The 16,684-nt window shown below is 41.5% G+C and overlaps 2 protein-coding genes across 2 annotated transcripts; both read right to left on the reverse strand.

Moving 5' to 3' along the window:
• Positions 1 to 661: 661 nt before the first annotated feature.
• Positions 662 to 1,624, reverse strand: LOC114689684 (olfactory receptor 6C75-like). The gene has a single exon (XM_028864086.1). The coding sequence runs from the start codon at positions 1,622 to 1,624 to the stop codon at positions 662 to 664; it is 963 nt and encodes a 320-aa protein (XP_028719919.1).
• A 6,426-nt stretch (positions 1,625 to 8,050) lies between these two features.
• On the reverse strand, positions 8,051 to 9,010 carry LOC114689683 (olfactory receptor 6C4-like). Its single transcript, XM_028864085.1, has one exon. The coding sequence runs from the start codon at positions 9,005 to 9,007 to the stop codon at positions 8,051 to 8,053; it is 957 nt and encodes a 318-aa protein (XP_028719918.1). The 5' UTR covers positions 9,008 to 9,010.
• Positions 9,011 to 16,684: the final 7,674 nt, after the last annotated feature.

The following is a 16,684-nucleotide window of genomic DNA, read 5'->3' on the forward strand; positions in this document are numbered from 1 at the left end:
AAACTATTTGTCTCTAAAACAAATGGATCCAAAGAGAAAAATAAATGTTTATTGTTGATTTGTTTCAAACCCAATTTGTTTCTGAAGTTTTATATGTTGACTTCAGTAAATAAAGAAGAAATTTTATATATTTGTCCTTAAGTATCAAAAAATTCAAGCAAAAGAATGTATTGTACACACCAAATATTGAATCTAACTGGAAACTTATTTTTAGCTGAATGGCTTAGTGTGAGTCTTATCTGTCAACATCCTTTCAGGACCATTTCCAGAAACTTCATGAATAACAAAATCCATGGATGTTCAAGACCCATATGTAAAGTGACAAAACATTTGCATACAATCCATGCAACCTGCAGACATGGCTCACAAGTGTGAAGAGGGAAGTTGTTTGATGAATATTTATTAGGCTCTTCATAAATGCTGTCTGAATTGAATTAATATAAGGCCAATGAATAGAAATGAAGGAAGAAATTCTCATCACAATGTGGTCAACAAATTTTTGTTGTTGTTGTTGTTTTCAAATTTTAAAGATAAGGGAGCAGGGATCTAGTGAAATTAGCATAAACTGGACCACCATACAGACATTTTATAGAGAGGGTTTCCACTGTGGGGGAGCTGCAGTTAGAGGACCAAGAAGACTCACCTTCTGAAGCAGGTGGTACTATTTCTGAAAGTTCACTCTGGACAGTGCATCCCTCAGAGCCAGGTGGACCTGCTTGTTGCGCAGGGTGTAGATGACAGGGTTCAGGAGCGGCGTCACCACTGTGTTCACGAGAGCAGCCTCTCTGTTGGATTCTAGCTTATTTGTTTGCTTTGGTTTCACGTATATAAACACACAGCTGCCATACATCAGCGAGAGGACGATGAGGTGGGAGGAGCAGGTGGAGAAAGCCTTCTGTCTCTCCTTGGCTGATGGGAGACGCATGATTGAGATTAGTATGTTGCTATATGCAAATACAGCTGTGATGACAGATGTGAAAAGGACAAGCAAAGCGACACCAAACGCCATTCTATCAAGAGATGTGGTGTCTGAACAGGAGAGATGAATTAAGGAGCCAAGGTCACAGAAGAAATGGGGGATGACATTGGAGCCACAGAAAGACAACCAGGACAGCTTCAGAATGACACCAGTTATTAGGATGAAGGAAAGCACATAGCTGAAGAAAACCAGAAGGAAGCAGACCCTGGGGTTCATGATGGCTGGGTAGTGCAGAGGCCTGCAAATGGCCAGGTAGCGATCCAAGGACATCACAGCCATGTGGAAGAAAATAGTTGACCCAAGAAACAAAAAGAAAAAAGCTTGTATAATACAAGGAGTGAAATGAATTGCTCTGTCTCCAAAAAGAAAGATAGACAGCAGTTTGGGAATTACAGTGGAGATGAAACAGCATTCACAGAAGGAGAAACTTCTGAGGAAGAAGTACATAGGGGTCTGCAGGCGAGGATCAGTCCAGGTGATGACAATTATGAGTGTGTTTCCCATGACTGAGGCCAGATAGACCAGCAGGTGCACCAGGAAGAGGAGCTTGCCCAGGTGCTGAGCCACATGGAACCCCTCCAGCACAAACTCCAGGACCATTGTCTCATTCCTTGTCTCCATCCTTACTCCTGATTCCTTTGCCATCAACCCTCCTTGATCTGTTAGGCAAATCTGCTATCACCAAAGAATAAATAATTTAATTTGTGGCCACTGCTTCTAAGAGTTGTTTGCCCTAAGCATGGGGCCTGCAGGGGTCTTCACCGGGTCCTCTGTGTAGGTTATGGCCATTAGCTTGGTGTTTTTGTGAGACTCCTAACAGTGAGCTCAGTGTGTCTCTGACTCCTTTGCCTGCTCTTGAAACCCTCCAATTGGGTTGCCTTGCCCAGCTTCATTATGAGGGCTTTTGCCTTGTCTTATTGTATCTCATTTTATTGTGTTTGGTTGTTGTTGCTTGGAGGCCTGCTCTTCTCTGAATGGAAATGGAAGAGGAGTTGATCTGGGAGAGAGGGGAAATGGGGAGAGCTTGGAGGAATTGAGGGTGGGGAAACTGTGGTCAAAATGTATTGTATGAGAAAAGAACTTATTTTCAATTTTTAAAATCTTAAAAAATTGCACTCTAAAGAGTAATATTTTTTATTTATTTTTTATTATTATTTTATTTGACAATACTATTCAGTTCTACATAACAGCCACAGATTCCCTTGTTCTCCCCCTTCCTGCCCCCCTCCCCTTCCCCCCAGCCCACCCCCCATTCCCACCTCCTCCAGAGCAAGGCCTCCCCTGAGGACTGAGATCGACGTGATAGACTCAGTCCAGGCAGGTCCAGTCCCCTCCTCCCAGATTGAGCCAAGCGTCCCTGCATAAGTCCCAGGTTTCAAACAGTTAACTCATGCAATGAGCCCAGGACCTGGTACCACTGCCTAGATGCCTCCCAAACAGATCAAGCCAACCGACTGTCTCACCTATTCAGAGGGCCTGATCCAGTTGGGGGCCCCTCAGCCTTTGGTTCATAGTTCATGTGTTTCCATTCGTTTGGCTATTTGTCCCTGTGCTTTATCCAACCAGAAAGAGGAGGGTTTATATGAGCAAGAATTAAAGAGTAATATTTTAATTTTAAAATGTTTTATTTTAAATTAATTTTCCTTTTCTCATTTTTAAAATACAAATGTAAAATATGAAGTTTGGTTTTGTGTGGATTTTCTGAATCAGAAAAAATATTACCTTTGGATAAGATCACATACGGTAAAAAATAAAAACCAAGACTCATACTTTTGAAGATGAAACATACAAGTATCACAGAGCATTATGTCACCCTACAGAAAACAGTGCTAGTTTCTAGACTGCAGACTTGTATGGTATGAACCCCTCCTATGTGATGATTGTAGACTCTGGAAATAGTATGAAAAGGCTATGTATGCCCCGACAATCACATTCCAAGCTGATTTTTAAACCTAAACCTAACCTGTCTGGAATGAGCTATTTCCCACTTCCCAGAAGGAGCGCAAACGCTTGCCACCATAGGATTCTCGTAACTACCCAGTGAAATTAACAGAAACCATGTGTGAAGATGGCAACATGGTTCAATGGTGTTTGTTCAGGCACAAAGAAGAAAGATGTAATGTGAGACTCTGTCCTGTACCTGCTACTACCCTTGCAGAATGGCAGTGTGATTCTGCTGTCCTTCACAAGCTGTCCATTGTCCTTCCCTTCCTGTGAACATTGCTAATAGAAGATTCCGCTGTGCTTCAAATCAACAACTGAAGGCACGTTAGTACTTTAAAAGCCATTGCCCAGTAGAAGGCAGAACGATGTGGAACTGCTCTACAGGGCAGTCTGGGCATTTGAGGGAAACTGGTGCTCCGGTAAGAAAACTCTAATCAGCTTGGTTTAATTTCTTGACTGCCCAGATCTCTGGCTAACTGTGCAGGAACCACAGTGCTAGCTTAACGACCAATCTATTGCAAATTGCACATCCTCTCTATGCCCACACACTTACCAGGAAGCAGCTCCCAGTAAAGAGAGGCTTTAGTTAAATCTTCCTTCTTCCAACAAAGCAAAATCTTTCTCCTACACAGAAGAAAAAAATAAAACAACATTCTTAATTAAGAGTTGTATGTCTTTGACCTACAAAACAAATAACACATGTTTTATATTTCAAGACATAAAATTATTAAGGTTACTTATTTTTAAGGAATAAGAAGATTTCTAAATATTCGTTCTATGGAATTGTCACCCATTCCCTGGGACATGATAGCACACTCATTCCACAAAGTGCATTAACATTATAATGGACCTGAAGACATAGACTAGCATGAATATCATATCTTCCTGGTTGTACATCCATTCAAAGAAACTTAGGGAAGGAGGACAATAAAAGTCAAATCTTCTTGTTTGTGGAGGCTGGTAGCTATTTTCTTATCAACTAGTTATGGAAGACCATTATGTTCAGGTGAAAATAATTGCGGTCATAAATGAAAGTACATTTATATATCCTTATGATATACTACTACAGGATTGTTTATTATCATGGGTAAAGACACACAAGATCCAAGAGGACAAACCTCTAGGACATTCATTAGAGGAACACGAGAAAAGGATTCAAAAATAAAACAACAGCATAATCCCAGGAGACGTTTCATTGCTTATTGTTGGAAATAGAAAAATTCAGGAGACTATTATAATTAACATTCCATTGCATATGGCAACTTTCTGACCTCATTCTCAGTAATATTCATGGTCCTCTGTGATGGTCTTTAGAAGTATATTTTCCATGGCTCCCAAAATTCATATGTGAGGAAACACAGGATTACAGCATAGTTTACCACATTTTCAAAGATTTATTCATTTCTATTTTATGTGTAGTGTTTGCCTAAATGTACATATGTGTACCATGTGCAATCCTCTTACCTATGGATGCCAGAAGAGGGAGTCAGAGCCCCCAGGAACTGTATCTACAGATGATTGGGATCTGCCATGTGGATCCTGGGAAGTGAACCTGGGGTCTCTCTGTAAGAGAATAAGGACTCTTAACTGCTGAGCCATCTCTCCAACCCCACAGTTTACATACTTTAAAATGAAGAAATGTAAGTGTACCGATGGATTTTCATACAAAGGAAAGTCATGCAATCACCTCTCAGACTTTGATATTTCCTGCTTTGCTATAAATTTCGTCCCTTTAATAAATAGCTCTCACTGAAAGAAAACAACTACTATAATTTCTACTATCAAAGTTGCTTTTGTCTGTTCATGATCATGGCACAGTAGTGTCCTTCTTGCTTAGCCTTTGTTACCCTTCAGCAGGTGTCTAGGTTCCATTTATACTGTGTCGGGGTCAGTAGCCTATTCTTTTATATTCACTATCTTAAGCAGATGCAACACTTAAATTCCCACAAGAGTGTTGCAAAAGCACCATCCTCTGTGCATCCTCACCAGAATTTGTTGTTATTTGGTCATTGCCAATGTAACTTGAATAATATGGAATTTCCATGTGGTTTTGGTTAACAATTTTCTAATGTTAAGGATATTGGAAGTTGTTTTCATGTATTTATTGGCCATTTGTGTTTCTTCTACTGACATTTCAAATATTCTATTTCATTGAACAGTTAACCAAAAGCAATCTAAGAAAACAACAGGAATTAATACACATTACTTAAGAATAATACTCAATGTTAATGTTCTCAAACCCCCAACAAAAAGATACAGACTAAAGGATCGAATTAGAAGACAAGATCCATCGCTTTCTCTGCCTCTCAGATACACACCCCACTCTCAGTAGATACCACCTTAGGGTAAAGGGATGGAGAAGTGTCACAGCCATATCTGATGGGAATGGCAAAAGTAATAACGCCAGCACAGCTGCTGGACAAAGATCTGGCAAATCTGAGTCACATGATGGCCACCATGTCACCTTTGGTTTTCATCTCCACCTGTTGCATACTTGGGGAACTTTTAATATTTGTACAATTTGGGGACATTGGATTGATAGAAAATTTCTTATGAATCACTTATGCCTTCTCCCAGGAGTGCTGCTTCTAAGCTTCCCCGGGAAAGTCCTGAACATACTACCCCTCCCACTTTTATCAAGTTATGTTATCTACTTGAATGTCTTTCTTATGCCTTGGAGGTTGTAACACATAAAGAAGCCAGAGGTCTCTTTATGAGGCTATGAGACATTCTTGAAACATCTGTCCCTGTACTTACTCAGGAACAAGATAATGAAAACAAAGTAAACTTTAAAAGGTCAACAAGATTGGCTAGAGGAATTGGCCATAGATCAGATTTCGAGCTTCTTCCCACTATACACTCAGGTGATGATGTAGCATATATAGCAACAAAGTTAGATTGACTGGAGTTACCTCTGCCCTACACAGAGACTTACTGATAAACAAAGAATGATGTAAAAAGATGATATAAGAATGAAATGTCAGGACCTCCCTTTCTCAGAAAAGTTAGTGCATGCATAGTCACTGTGATGTCATATGATCAAGGAACAAGAGAATGCCAGGATTAGACATATAAACAAATTCTATAAATATGTAAAATGTAAACATTGTATTATGCAGAATTTAAATCATAACTGCAACAGCTTTGGCCTGAGGATTTTTATTGGGCACTCTGACCACTAAGAGCTAATAATACACTGCTTGGGATATGGCAATATGCCCAGGCTGGCTTGAAGATTTTGTTTTGGTCTAACATCCTTGAAGCCACAAAAGATACTATTCTGAGAACAGGCTGTCATATGCCTCTTGATTCTTAGTTATAAGATTAATGAGTAAAATGATAACTGTTTATCAATGATGAATAAACTTGAGGGGAAAATGATTGGAAATGATAACTCTGTTCTGTCATGGTTTATCAATGATAACTAAAAGATGAGCAAAAGGAAGTGCAACACATGTCCAAAACCAAAAACCATGATCTGTGTTCTGGAACAACACAAATCTATCCCAGTTTACTGAATTCTGTATAAATTGAGAAACACTCTGGCTGCCAGTCAGTCAGGCTGCAAAGAGTCTCCCAACCATCACATCTGGCTCACTCCTTGCCTCACTGACTCCTTACCTCCTCTCTGGGATCTGTCAGCCACCGAAGATGGCTCCTGGCAGAGAAACTTGAAGGAAAGGTTTGGAATCGCAAACACAAATAATATATAGACAAAAGTGATATCGGTACTATATCTTCCTCTGTTGGTTTGGTAAGTTTATCTTTCAAAGACATTTTATTTTATCTTGGTCATCAAACTTAAAGCATGAAGATGTTTATAATATTACATTATTGTTCTTGTAATACCTGCAGGATACGTGGAGTCACACACCTACATTCTTCTCATAGAATCCTTTCCTGGTCCTCACTGGCCCTTTCACTCTATTTCTGGCTAATCTTAATGAGTTTAAATATTTTATGAGTCACTTCAAAGAATGAAGTTGTGCTTTGCTTATTTTCACTCTGCCTCCAAATTCTTTGATTAATTGATATTACTTGCAAACATGCTTGAATACCTTCTATTTGAATTCAAATTATGTTTTATCTTTTGAATTTACATGCGTGCTGGTCCCTCCCACATCAGTCAACAACCAAGAAAATGTCCCACAGACATGTCCAGCCCATGTGACAGAGACAATATCTTCAACTGTGGGCCAATTTGACAAGAAGATTTACCAGGACAAGGGTGTTTTCCTGCCTTGTTACCTATTCAGCTTGTCTCATGATCGATCAATAGCTTCGTTTCACCTTAGTGCTAAGATGGATGCCTGACCTTGTCCATAAATTAATCTCAAGAATGTTATCATCGAAGTTAGACTTCTTTCCATATAGAAGAAATTTCTCCTGAATTGTTTGCATTTCCCCAGCATAGTGATCAACATGACAACTCTAGTCTGCTTCTAAAGTTCCTCTGGCCCTTTGTTGGTCCTTCAGTTTGGAGGGTTCAACTGAAATCAATGAAATTTTGATTTCAATGGCAAATGAATGGGGACTTTTGATTTCAATGCTTTTCATCAGGGTGAAAACTAGAGGTCTAACAATGTCTGCTTATATACAAATGTTCTCCATGGAAAACAAATGTAGTGAGTGGTGTTAAATAATTTATTAATATCATGATAGTTATTGTTTATGCATCATTCACATTTTGGTATGATAATCACATAAACCTGTTGTCGACTACATTTTATGTTCTTGGTACTCATGAATTTAATTCTCCAATCCCAACTCTATTCTCAAAGTCTTTCTTTCTTTCTCCATTACTACAAGAGGATGTGTGAAACCATGACTTCCCAGACCCAACATATATCAAATAAATGCATGGATAATTTGAGACACTTTGCTAAAAAGGTAACACCTATGTAATATGAATGAGGCTTTGGTTTTAATTGCCACCAAAGCAGATATAGGAAGACTTACATCACAAGATTATTAAAGCCTTCAGATGGAATTACTGGACAAGTCAGCCATCATTTTAAAAACAAACAAGTAGAATTTGAAAGAAACAACATGCCCGATGATTTATATAGAATATTTATATTAAAATGGAGTCAGACTAAATCAAGAGGAAGGTGCATTCTTCCTATGTTATCTGTGCAGTATGACCCTGGACAGTGCATCCCTCAGAGCCTGGTGGACCTGCTTGTTGCGCAGGGTGTAGATGACAGGATTCAGGAGCGGCGTCACCACCGTGTTCACGAGAGCAGCCTCTCTGTTGGTGTCCAGCCTGCTTGACTGCTTCGGTTTCACGTATATAAACACACAGCTGCCGAACATCAGCGAGAGGACGATGAGGTGAGAGGAGCAGGTGGAGAAAGCTTTCTGTCGCTCCCTGGCTGATGGGAGACGCACGATCGTGACTACTATATTGCTGTATGCAAAAATGGCTATAAGAAGGGTTGCAAAAAGCACAATTAAAGCAAGATTAAAAAACAGCATTTCGATAGACCTGGTTTCTGAACAGGAGAGATTTGCCAGTGGTCCAAAATCACAGAAAAAGTGAGGAATAACATTGGGGCCACAGTAAAATGACTGGGAAAGCATTACAACTGGAACAGCCATGAAGAGGAATCCCAGAACTAAACAGACAGCAACAAGAAAGAAGCACATCCTTGGGCTCATGATGGTGGGATAATGCAGAGGTTTGCAGATGGCCAGATACCGGTCCAGGGACAACACAGCCAGAAGGAAAAAAACCGTTGCCCCCAGGAAAAGAAAGACAAAGGCTTGTGTGAAGCAGGCTACAAAGGAAATCCTTTGCCTCCCTGAAAGAAAGATGGCTAGCAGCTGGGGCATAACAGTAGTGATGAAACAACACTCCACAAAGGAGAAACTGCTGAGGAAGAAGTACATGGGTGTCTGTAAGCGCTGGTCCTGGCAGGTGATGGTGATTATGAGCATGTTGCCCATGAGGGAAGCCAAGTAGGCCAGCAAGTGTACCAGGAAAAGGAGGACCCCCAGATGCTCAGCTGCAGGGAACCCCTCAAGGATAAACTCCTGGACCGCTGTCCCATTCCTTGCTTCCTCTGCCATCATCATTTCCATTTCTTCGGCCTGTCCCTGAGGGCTTTTGCAGAACTGTGACTGAAAGGTGGAGAACTGTGTGTTACTTAAACTGTGAATGACATGGGAAGGCAATGGACTGTGTAAACAGTGCATTCAATATGGCATTGTGCCCATTGTTAAGGAAAAATAACTGACATTAAGTGATGACTGTCTTTACATTGCATGTACCCTAAATACTAGCTGTAGAAAAATTGCATGTGCCACACACACCTTCATTAAGGATAATGTCATTCAACAGTGTTGGTGATTTTCCCATGTGGTTCACTGCCTACTTGGAACAAGGTTACACTCTTTTATCTATTTAGTCATAATACATATTTCTGGCAAAATAGCTTTCATGTCATACAGGCACAGATAAATATTGCAAAAAGGAAAATTACACCTTAAAAATCAACCCAGAGCTGGGGGTGTAGCTTGGAGGTAGTGTACCTTCTTAACATGTGTGAAATGAAAGAAAACGAAACAAGCCAGACAAAACAAAATCTAAGTCATAGGTACAAGAGAGATGGCTCAGCAGTTAAGGGCATTTGATGCTTATGCAGAGGACCTGGGGTCAGTTCCCAGAACCCATATATTAACTCACAATCATCTGTAACTCCAGTTCCAGGGAACCCATGCCCTCTTCTGACCTCTGAGAGCACCAGGAAAAGCAAAATATTCAATACACATGAAATAAAAACAAATCTTCAAAATTTTTAACTTACGAAGCCATTCATCCCACAAAATATATTCACTCATCGTACCTTAGCCTTTGTTTCCATGTTTAGCCATATTATCATTAGCAAAATATCCTGGGGTCTCGTAGAACCATCTGCAGTCCTAAGAAGTGAATTAGATTAGAAGAGCCACATAATTAACTCCACTTGGATTGCCAAAGGTTCATATCTGGCTGCTCTCAACTAGAGCCCCAGATAGACAATGAAAGAGAAGTATTTCCCCTCCATCCCGTGCTTGATGGTTAGTCCAGGGGGGAAATTCTATCAACTGATCTGCTTAGTCCAGACATTTAAGGATGTCCAGGATGCTGGGCACGTGGCCAGCAGGTGAAGTGATTGCTATCCAAGTGTGAGTTCAGATTCCCAGCACCCTTGTAAAAAGCCAGGAGTGGTAAAGCGCATCTATAACTCCGGCATCGGTTGGGGCAAAGACAGGCAGATCCCAGGGGCCCACTGGCTGGGTTAGCCAGCTCAGTTGAAACAACCAAATACTCTCGCTCTTGTTATCAGAGCCGTAGAGAAACTCGGTGGAAGACAAACACCGCTGCCGTTTATAGCAAGCAAATGGCAAGAGGCTCCACTCACACTGAGGACACACCCCTGCCACAACACTCACACTGAGTACACGCCCCTGCCACAACACTCACACTGAGGACACGCCCCTGCCACAACACTCACACTGAGGACACACCCACCCCTGCCACAACACTCACACTGAGGACACACCCCTGCCACAACACTCACACTGAGGACACGCCCCTGCCACAACACTCACACTGAGGACACACCCCTGCCACAACACTCACACTGAGGACACGCCCCTGCCACAACACTCACACTGAGGACACACCCCTGCCACAGGCAGCCACAACAACCAGAACTCTGCTATTTTCACTCTCAGGAAAAATTCAACACATTGGTCTAAAACATGCATAAATAAACAAACGTTCATAATTTTCAAGAGATAAACTCAACATGTGCATTACATCTCCTAGTTCTTCTCCATTCAGTTAATAGCCTGAGAACTGGATAAATCCAAACTTAGATCTCAGTTGGACATCTTACATGGTGACACCATGGGAAAACAAGGACACACATCTCATTGTTCTCTGAGAAGTGGGAAATGAGTTCCCCTGGAATTCCCAAAAAGCTTTCGTGAGCCTCCAGGCCCCACACCCCATCCTATCTTGCATGCTCCAGCATCAGCAAGCACACCCGCTACTCCAGTCAGGATACAAGGCAAATGACTCATCACTCAAAATAGCATACAAAGATAGAGTCTACAGAGATAGTGTTTCTCTGAAGTGCTTTCCAAGGCACCGGATCTGCTATTCCCACCACCACCACCACCACTGCCACCCAACACGTACATGTTCCCAGACTGAGAAGGATACTTACACCACCAGGAGCAGAAATGAAAGGGACAGGAATTTGTCCCAACATATGCTTAGCATTGAACTGTCTCTTGATACTAATCAAGGTCTACCAGGTCCAGTGGGTGGCACCAAGAGACACTAAGTATCATTAGTAGATGGAACAAAGCCATCTACAGACCTGTGTCACTCTAGGATCCCTCATGACTGGTAATTTAACATAGTCGTGAATGGAATATCACTCAATTAATAGTAATAATAATAGTAAATTTGTATAATGTATTATTGTATCTGATAATATACAATGAATAGTAAATATAATGGTTGTCCTTTCATTGTGTACAAAAATATAATATGCGCTACCAAATGTCTTCTTGAAAATATTTTAAAATGAAGTACATATAATCCCCCAAAGTTCATTAATTTCCAAATTGCATAATATTGTTAATGTAGGAGTGAAAGGTCAAATGGAGCTAGCTAATATGGCACATGCCTATAATCCATGTATTCATGTGACTAAGGCAGGAGCTTGAGGCCAGCCTGAGATTCACAGTGAATCCAAGCCAGCCAGGACTGGATAGCTAGAGAGCACGCCTTGATTTCTTTTTTAAAAGTTACATAGAGAACTGGATCATTGGACCACTCTATAAGTCAGATTTCTCTAGAGAAAGAGCAGTAAAAGAATCAACACTTGTTACACAGAGAAGTCACTAGATTGGCTCACACAATACGTGTGAGTAGCTCCACAATGGCTGGCTTCACACTAGAGGCTGAGAACCCAGGATGTGCTCAGTCTACCATACCTGTTGCCTTTGCAGTTCTAATTTGGTGCTGTGAAAGCCTGGAGAATTCCTGGAGACCTGTTGGTCTTCAGTCCACATTGGAAAGCTGCTGAAGCTGAGTTCTGAAGTACACCCAGCTGTGTGACAACAGGGTGGATGCATTCACCAGCAAGAGGTGAAGGAAAGCAGCCCAAAGAACTGCTTTTCCTTCGGTCCTCTTTGTATATTGGCTAACACCAGAAGATGCTAAAGGCTCTTCCTCTATCAGTGAAAACAGAAAATATCCCCACAGAGCTACCCAGAGGTATGATTCTTAGTAGATTCCAGATCCAAACAAGTTGACATAAAAAAATTAACCTCTAAAAGTCCACCTTTTGTCAAGATAACACCCAATAAAATCTTACATCATGTTTAACTTCCAAAGGAAGACAACGACAATATCATAACCACATCTAACATAACACAAATATCCCATTATGCTGGCTAGTTTTATGTCAACTTGACACAAGCTAGAGGGAACCTCAACTGAGAAAATGCCCCCACCAGACTGGCCTCTTGTCTGTGGAACATTTTCTTGATCGATGATTGATATAGGAGAGGTCCAGCTCACTGTGGGGCATGGCACACCTGAGCTGATGGTCCTGAGTACTATTTAAAAAAAAAAAAAAAGGCAGGCTGAACAAGCCAGTAAGCAGCACTCCTCCATGGCTTCTGCTTCAGTTCTTGCCTTTCAGGTTCTTCCCTGAGTTATGAACTGTTACCTGGAGATATAAGACAAAACAAACCTTTTCCTTTACAAGTTACCACTGCCATGGTATTTTGTCACAGCGATAAAACCATGACTAAGACAGGAATTGATACCAGGAATGGGGTATTACTTGTAACAAACCTGACTGTGTATTTTGGGGAGAACTGTGGAATTTTTGAGTTGAAAAAGCCACTGAGTGGGTACTCAGAGCTTGGTGGAGTATTCTAAAGGAACATAGAAGATATTGTTGAGAGCAGTGCAGAACAAGGAAGCCTAGCTTGTGGTGTTTCAAAGAGAAGTCTGAGAGTTCCTTAAAAGCTTTATCAGGGCAGTTGATTCTTTAAATTAAGAACTACTAAAGTGAAACCTCTGCTTTACTGAGACAATTGATACTTGTCAGCTGGGGCTAAAGAATCAGCTCTTATTAAGAAGAGACCAGAATCATTAAGATGAAGAAGTCTCTGGGAAATGTTTCCTCAATTAGCACACAGACTTGTGTTCAGAAGGTGGCTAAATTTGCACCTCATGCTATCAATAGAATATGGTAGCATAAGAATCACCCAGATGATAAAGATTTTGAAGGCATGAAGGGGTCATGGAGATCAGCTGAAGTTTGGCACAATGTGGTAGGTTTCCGAAAGAGAGCCCAGGAGAGGCTCTTGGAGAAGGTGCCCAGTTGCAGTGGAGACCACCATGTTTTGGAGATGCCACTTCCATGGGACAATTGCCAAGGGCAGAAGCAGCTGTTGAGTAGAGGTATCTGTGCCTGGGAGAAAGCTATAGATGGCAGAGCTGAGAAGTTATGTCTTTGGGAGACATAGGGTTGTCTTTGGGTACCAGACATCAAGCACTAGACCTTTTATATTGTTGAGAGTTAAGTTTTCTTTAATTTGATTGTGACTGAGTCCTAGTTCTTCTCTCTTAGAATAATTTAACTTATTTTTAATCTTACAGGATACCTGATTAAAGGGACTTTAGAATTTTAGAGAGGCTTCAAAATTTTAGTGAGACTTTGGATTTTTTCCATAATATTTATATTATTTATTTGGGAACTTCACATCATGAACACCCAGCACCCTCACTTACAAGTCCTCCAAATCTGCACCCTTAGGAGCTCCCCACCAAAAAAAGAAGAAAAAGAAAACAAGTCTAATTTGTGTTGCCCATGTACTCACTGGAGTGTGGTCAAACTTCTGGTAGCTAGCCCATTAAAGAAAACTGAGTGCCCCCACTCACACCCCTGCCAGAAGCCATCAATTATGGAGAACTACATTTCAGCATCCTTATCACAATTCACAAGAGTTCTCTTTGATCACTTTCTGTCTAAACTGTTCCTTTTTTTTGGCAGGAGGCAGGGATAGGGTAGGGTTTATCACAGAAGCCTTCCATGTCTCTCTCAACTGTGAGTCTGCAGTCATCGATAGCATGGCAAAGGTAGCTTCCTTGCCCTTTACAGTCAGCAGGAGCACAGGTCTCTGGTAACAGTGTGGGCCACAGACATCCACATGGTCTCCAGTGTCAGCACATGTCAAGGACCTCAGCATAATCTCTGTGGCAGTACAGACCATGGACATCAACATGGCCCTCTGCTTCCTCACAGGCCATGGATACCATCACAACTCTTAGCAGCAGCACAGGCCCTTGGCATCCCTATGACCTCAGACATCAATATGTCTCTCCACCCAGTAGTGAATGGTCCACAAATGTCAGCATGGCTTCAGGTGGCAGCTCAGGTCATGGAAAGCCACATGGCCTTCAGTGGTAACATGGGCCATGGACATCTATACAGACTCCTACTGGAGTAGGACCATGGACCCAAACATGGTCCTCAGCAGCAACATGAACTCAGACATCACCATGGCCTCAGGTGACAGTGTAGGCCACTCAGATCATCATGGCCCGTCATGGCAGCATGGCCCATGGGCATCAACATGGATTTGGGTGAGATTTTGGATATTTTAGAGAAACTTGGAACTTTGAAAGCAACTTTGAATATCTTAACACTAAACTTTTCAAGTGTTTAAATTTTAAAGACTGTGGGACTTTTAAAAGTAGGACTATTTTATATTGTGATATTTTTTAATCTTAAGTTTTTGCCCTTTTATTGAAAATAGATTCTTTTTTCATACAATATACCCTGATTACAGTTTTCCCTCGCTTTGCTCCTCCCAGTCCCCCCCCCCACTTCCCTTCTATCCACATCCACTCCCCTTCTGTCGCTGTTTAGAAAAAGAACAGGCTTCTAAGAGATAAAAATAATATAGCAAAATAAAATATAATAAGAACAAAAACCATCACATCAAGGTTGGCCAAGGCAATATATTGTGATATTAACATGTCATCTTGGGGACAAATGAGAAAGGAAAGATTCAAGTTGAATATTGATGTGATTGAGGATCAAATTGACAAGGAGTTGATTGTGTTGCCTCATTTATTTCCACATAATACAAGCTAAAGCTTTCTGAGAGGAAAACACAACTGGGAAAATTCTTCCAAAAGATTGGCCTGTAGGCAAGCTGTGGGGCATTTTCCTAATCAGTGACTGATGTCAGAGGGTCCAGCCCATATAGATTGTGCCATTCCTTGGTAGGTGACCCCAGGCTGTATAAGAAAGCAGGCTGAGCAAGCCATGGAGAGAATGCCTTTAAGCAACATCCCTCCATGGCCTCTGTTGCAGTTCATGCCTCCAGATTCCTACCTTAGTTCCTGCCCTGATGTCTCTCAGTTGTAAACTGAAATAAACCATTTCTTCTCTACTTGCTTTTGGTCAAGGTCATAGTATTTCATCACAGCAATATGGAACCATACCTAATGCACAAATCTTGGACATATACCCAAAGGACTCTATATCCTACTAAGATACTTTCTCACCAGCAATCATTGCTGCTCTTTCACAATAGCCAGTAGGAAGCAATATAGATGACCATTGACTGATGAATGGATAATGAAAATGTGATACATTTACACTACAGAATACTATTCAGTTGATTAAAAAATAAAATTATGAAATTCACAGGTAAGTGGATGGAGCTGGAAACAATCATCCCAAGTGAGCTAACCCGGACCTAGAAAAAAAAACATTACATGTTTCCTCTCTTTGTGTATATTAGTTTTGAAAGTTTAGATATGTGCTGTGGGATGTTAATGTATGTCCTGTGGGAGCCCTTCTTGGGTTCTTTGTGGCGTTACCCAGCAGGTTCATATAGAGGATGATTAGGACCATGGGCCTGAGTGCAGGTGTTTGAGATGGTCTGCACTTGGCTGTGCTGGGGGATGGTCTGTATGTCAAGTTGTTCTGATTGGTCAATAAATAAAACCTGATCGGCTGTGGCTAGGCAGGAAGGATAGGCGGGACTAACAGAGAGGAGAAATAAAAGGACAGGAAGGCAGAAGGACTGGCTGCAGCCGCCACCATGACCAGCAACATGTGAAGACGCCGATAAGCCACCAGCCACGTGGCGAGGTATAGATTTGTAGAAATGCGTTACTTTAAGATATAAGAACAGTTAACAAGAAGCCTGCCACGGCCATACGGTTTGTAAGCAATATAAGTCTCTGTGTTTACTTGGTTGGGTCTGAGCGGCTGTGGGACTGGCGGGTGACAGAGATTTGTCCTGACTGTGGGCAAGGCAGGAAAACTCTAGCTACAGATATGTGTGTTTTGTTTGGAATACCCATAAGAATTAGAAATGTAGAAAAGGACAATGAGCCGGGCGGTGGTGGCGCATGCCTTTAATCCCAGCACTTGGGAGGCAGAGCCAGGTGGATCTCTGTGAGTTCGAGGCCAGCCTGGGCTACCAAGTGAGTTCCAGGAAAGGCGCAAAGCTACACAGAGAAACCCTGTCTCGAAAAACCAAAAAAAAAAAAAAAAAAAAAAAAAAAAAAGGACAATGAGAAAGGGAGACAGTGGTTTAAATGGTTAAAGGGTGGGGGAGCCTGTTTTTCAGGTTCCTCATGGCTTTACCCAGCAGGTCTGCATAGAGAGGATGATTAGGACCACGGGCCTGAGTGCAGGTGTCTGAGATGGTCTGCACTTG

This window comes from Peromyscus leucopus, chromosome 3, assembly GCF_004664715.2.
Source record: "Peromyscus leucopus breed LL Stock chromosome 3, UCI_PerLeu_2.1, whole genome shotgun sequence".
Lineage (NCBI taxonomy): Eukaryota > Metazoa > Chordata > Mammalia > Rodentia > Cricetidae > Peromyscus > Peromyscus leucopus.

Coding starts and splice junctions, on each gene's coding strand:
- LOC114689684 (XM_028864086.1), bottom strand. CDS start 1,624: ATGGCAAAGGAATCAGGAGTAAGGATGGAGACAAGGAATGAGACAATG.
- LOC114689683 (XM_028864085.1), bottom strand. CDS start 9,007: ATGGAAATGATGATGGCAGAGGAAGCAAGGAATGGGACAGCGGTCCAG.